The sequence below is a fragment of the Sinocyclocheilus anshuiensis genome, unplaced genomic scaffold (genome assembly GCF_001515605.1).
Source record: "Sinocyclocheilus anshuiensis isolate Anshui unplaced genomic scaffold, SAMN03320099.WGS_v1.1 scaffold499, whole genome shotgun sequence".
Classification (NCBI taxonomy): Eukaryota; Metazoa; Chordata; class Actinopteri; order Cypriniformes; family Cyprinidae; genus Sinocyclocheilus; species Sinocyclocheilus anshuiensis.
In genome coordinates this window covers 255,854-260,100 of record NW_015551033.1, presented here as the reverse complement: position 1 = coordinate 260,100, position 4,247 = coordinate 255,854, and the positions used below count along the sequence as shown (strand labels likewise).

General features: G+C 42.5%; 1 protein-coding gene across 1 annotated transcript in view; it reads left to right on the top strand.

Moving 5' to 3' along the window:
• The window catches only part of LOC107661285 (transmembrane protein 117-like), a 64,689-nt gene extending 61,268 nt beyond the window's left edge, over positions 1-3,421 (top strand). The window contains exons 8-9 of the mRNA XM_016450782.1: positions 564-693; positions 2,500-3,421. Of these exons, the coding sequence (XP_016306268.1) occupies positions 564-693; positions 2,500-3,140 (771 nt within the window). The 3' untranslated portion in view covers positions 3,141-3,421. The remainder of the gene's footprint in view (positions 1-563; positions 694-2,499) is intronic.
• The last annotated feature ends 826 nt before the right edge of the window (positions 3,422-4,247 follow it).

The following is a 4,247-nucleotide window of genomic DNA, read 5'->3' as shown; positions in this document are numbered from 1 at the left end:
TCACTCACACACACACTCACACACACACACACACACACTCACTCACACACACACACACACACTCTCACACCCACACACACTCACACACTCACTCACTCACACACACACACACACAAACTTCTATGCAGCTGTTAAGGTGTTTTGGGTAGTTGTCAGGATGTTGCTATACAGAGTTGATAAAGTGTTTGATAAACTTGATTCAGTTGCTATGCAGTTGCTAGGGTCTTTTGAGTAGATGCCAGGCCTACTTTTTTGCTAAGTATAGATGTTTTTATGTGTTGCTATGCAGTTGCTAGGGCATGGATTATGGATTCTAGATTTGAAATGCAGTACTAGTGATGCTTGACTTTATTCACATAAAAGAGTTCCTGAAATATCTGTAGTTTTTCCAGTACAGTAGATGTTTACTTCACGGTTGCCCTTCAGACATGCTTCATCCCTCCATACAGTAGTTCTGTGATGTTTGATCTCATCCTGTAACACCTGAAGTGTTTATTCATTGGAGATCCTTGCGTTTGAGGTGTGTGTTCAGTAACCGTGTTTGTTGGCTCTACCTCTTCCAGGACTGGGAGTTTCCTCACTTCATGGGCGATCTGGACATGAACCTCCCGGGCCTTTCCACCATGCAGCTGAAGATCAAACTGCCCGTGTGCAAGCGCATCTTTAAAGACGAGTATCACATTCACATCATGGGTAAATCCGCACACTCGTGCCTTAAGTAGGGCATGACAGCAAACACACCGTGAGCACAGTTATGGCAATGAATCAAGCGGTAGTGCTCTAAACTGTCGTTTGGGACAGGACGGATTAATTAATTCCTTTCCCAAAGGGACACGCTGTCAGAATATTAGCTTGTTAGATACATCTCTTTATAATTATGTGTTTGAAGGCAGCGCATACTAATTAGTATTTGCTCATCTGTAAACTTGCGTTTATATAATGGAGTCAGTAAATCTGAAGGACTGCTGCTGAAGTGTGTGAGCGAACCGCTTTAGTTTCTCTTTTTCCATCTCGCTGTGTTTCGCTCACTGTAGCGAGGGTCCTGATGGCCATCCTGGGAATAGATGATCGCTCCCTCGAGGCTTGGGAAATGGCCCTCCTGCTCAACCATTCATAAAAGTCTTTAACCTTATTGTTTGGCACGGTGATTTAGCATTCGAGAAGAACCCCGCATGAGTGCGCTAATAATGAAAACCATTAGAAAGTGACTCCCAACTCAGTTAATTCACTTTCTCAAGCAGCCGTCTGACTCACAATTTCACTGGGATAAATTCCCAACATGCTAATCTTACATTTTCCTTTTTTCTACCTCAGGGAAATGGTTTAATGGTTGCTATGCAGTTGCTAAGGTGTTTTGCGTAGTTGCCAGAGTGTTGCTATGCAGTTGCTATGGTGTTTTGTATGAAGTTGCCAGAACATTGCTACACAGTTGCTGTGATGTTTTGGGTAGTTGCCAGAGTGTTGCTATGCAGTTGCTATGGTGTTTTGTATGAAGTTGCCAGAACATTGCTACACAGTTGCTGTGATGTTTTGGGTAGTTGCCAGAGTGTTGCTATGCAGTTGCTATGGTGTTTTGTATGAAGTTGCCAGAACATTGCTACACAGTTGCTGTGATGTTTTGGGTAGTTGCCAGGGTGTTGCTGTGCAGTTGCTAAGGTTTTTTGGGTAGTTGCCAGGGTGTTGCTATGCAGTTGCAAGGTTGTGTTGGGCAGTTGCCAGCACGTTGCTATGCAGTTGCTGTGGTGTTTTGGGTAGTTGCCAGGATGTTGCTATATAGAGTTGCTAAACTGTTTTGAGTATGTTGCTATGCAGTTGCTAGGGTGTTTTGGGTAGTTGCCAGGGCGTTGCTATGCAGTTACTATGCTGTTTTTGCGTAGTTGACAAAATGTTGATATGCAGCTGTTAAGGTGTTTTGATTAAATGCCTGGATGTTACTATGGAGTCGCTAGGCTGTTTTGGGTAGTTTCCAGGACGTTGCTATGCAGTTGCTAGGGTGTTTTGGATAGTTGCCAAGATGTTGCTATACAAAGTTGCTCAAGTGTTTTGAGTATGTTACTATGCAGTTGCTAAGGTGTTTTGGGTAGTTGCCAGAATGTTGCTATGCAGTTGCTAGGGTGTTTTAGATAGTTGCCAGGATGTTGCTATACACAGTTGCTTAAGTGTTTTGCGTATGTTACTATGCAGTTGCTAAAGTGTTTGGGTAGTTGCCAGGATGTCATTATGCAGTTGCTAAGGTGTTTTGGGTAGTTGCCAGGACGTCATTATGCAGTTGATAGGGTGTTTTGGGTAGTTACCAAGGACGTTGCTATGCAGTTGTTTAGGTTTTTTTGATTAAATGCCAGGACATTGCTATGCAGTTGCTAGGGTGTTTTGGGTAGTTGCCAGGATGTTGCTATACAGAGCTGCTAAAGCGTTTTGAGTATGTTGCTCTGAAATACTCTGAAATACATTGGGATAAATTCCCAAAACACTCATCTTCCCTTTTTTTTCCTCACTCAGGGAAATGGTTTAATTATGGAATCATCTTCATGGTCCTCATCCTGGACCTCAACATGTGGAAGAACCAGATCTTCTACAAGCCCTATGAATACGGTCAATACGTAGGTCCAGGAGAGAAGATCTACACCGTGGAGGATCCGGAGACGCTGCGCAACTTCAACCGCAGCACGCTGACCTGGGAGTGGCGCTCCACCAACACTGACCCCCTCACCAACCGGACATACGTCCAGAGAGACATGTTCCTTCACAGCCGCTACGTGGGCGTTAGTCTGGACATCAAATGCCTGGCGTTCATCCCAAGTCTGGCGGCCTTTGTGCTCATCGGGTTCTTCATCTGGCTGTTCGGACGCTTCCAAGACAGTGAGACGTTCCCTGAGAACCAAGACAAGAGCTACGAGCGCATCAAGCGGAAGTCTGCGTCTGATCTGGGAGTCACGCCGGAGGAAGTGCACATCACCATGAGCGAGGCCTTGAAGAGGAACGGGACGCCCATGCTGCTTCTGGTGGACACTCATCATTTCGGGTCATCAAACAGCTCCATGTCACCGTGTACGAACGAGACCCAGGAGACCCAACCCAGTGTAGCCTTCGACAGCGGCGCCCATGAGGACACAGCTGATGTCAAAAAGCTGACCCCGTGACCGTAGCCAAAGGTCAAACTCACTTCCAAAGTTGCTCGGCGTTTGAAGTCCTCGGAAAACCATCACAGACTCTCCCTTGAAATTTCTATTTTTATATCAAGTGATCTTGCACTGCGCACCAACTTTCTGAACTTCTTCCACGTTCCTCAAGGACATGGGTCTATGGTGCTAGATGTTTGATTATTCAATGTCTTTTTTCATGTAGATAATCTTGTGCCTACATGGATGAAATGCTGTCCTCACAGTGAACGCTTGGCATGATGGTCATGAAAATACTCGTAATGAACACCTAAAGCTGTGCCTTTATTTAAAAAAACCTTGAAGGCAGTGCTGGGTAGATTTACTTACAAATCGTAGTCTGTTACTGATTCCAAATTACATGACAAAAATTGTAATTAGTAACGGAATCCATTACATTACACGTTTAGTTAATATAATCTGACTACTCTTAGATTACTTTTGATCTAACTTGTTTATCACATTGATTTAAATAGCATAATCTTGTACCATACTGATATAAAAATACAAAAAGAAAGCAAATATATTCCATTTGTTGTTATTAACAGCATGAAGTGCAGTAAACGTTACATTACATCAAGGTTTCCCAATCTGGACTTCGTGAAGGAACTGCGGGGGGTTTGTGTGTTTAATAAAAAATTATATATAATTAACTAAATCATAAAAATGTAAAACGAACATTTTTTTTAATTTGTTTACCTGGATGTCCATGTGACCATTAACCAACTTCAGAGAACCGTGAACATGCAAATGTTCGTAAATCCAGTGGTCAATGCTGTTTTTTCTGAATTTATGAATGTATACAAGCGGTAGCATATTTTAGAAAGGAAAATTTAAAAGATGAAAAAACAATTAGGGAGAAGCCAATTCTGAACAATGTATTGCTATTGTATTCATAATAGACAATCATGTAATCAATAAAAAGTAACTGTAGTCTGATTACAGGTATTTTAAAATGTAATACAATCTAATTACAAGTACTTAGCTTGTGTAATCTGATTACGTAATTCGGATCCCATGTAATCAGTTACTACCCAGCACTGATTGTAGGTTACAGAAGATCGTGTCAAATCATTGTCTGTTTGTAGC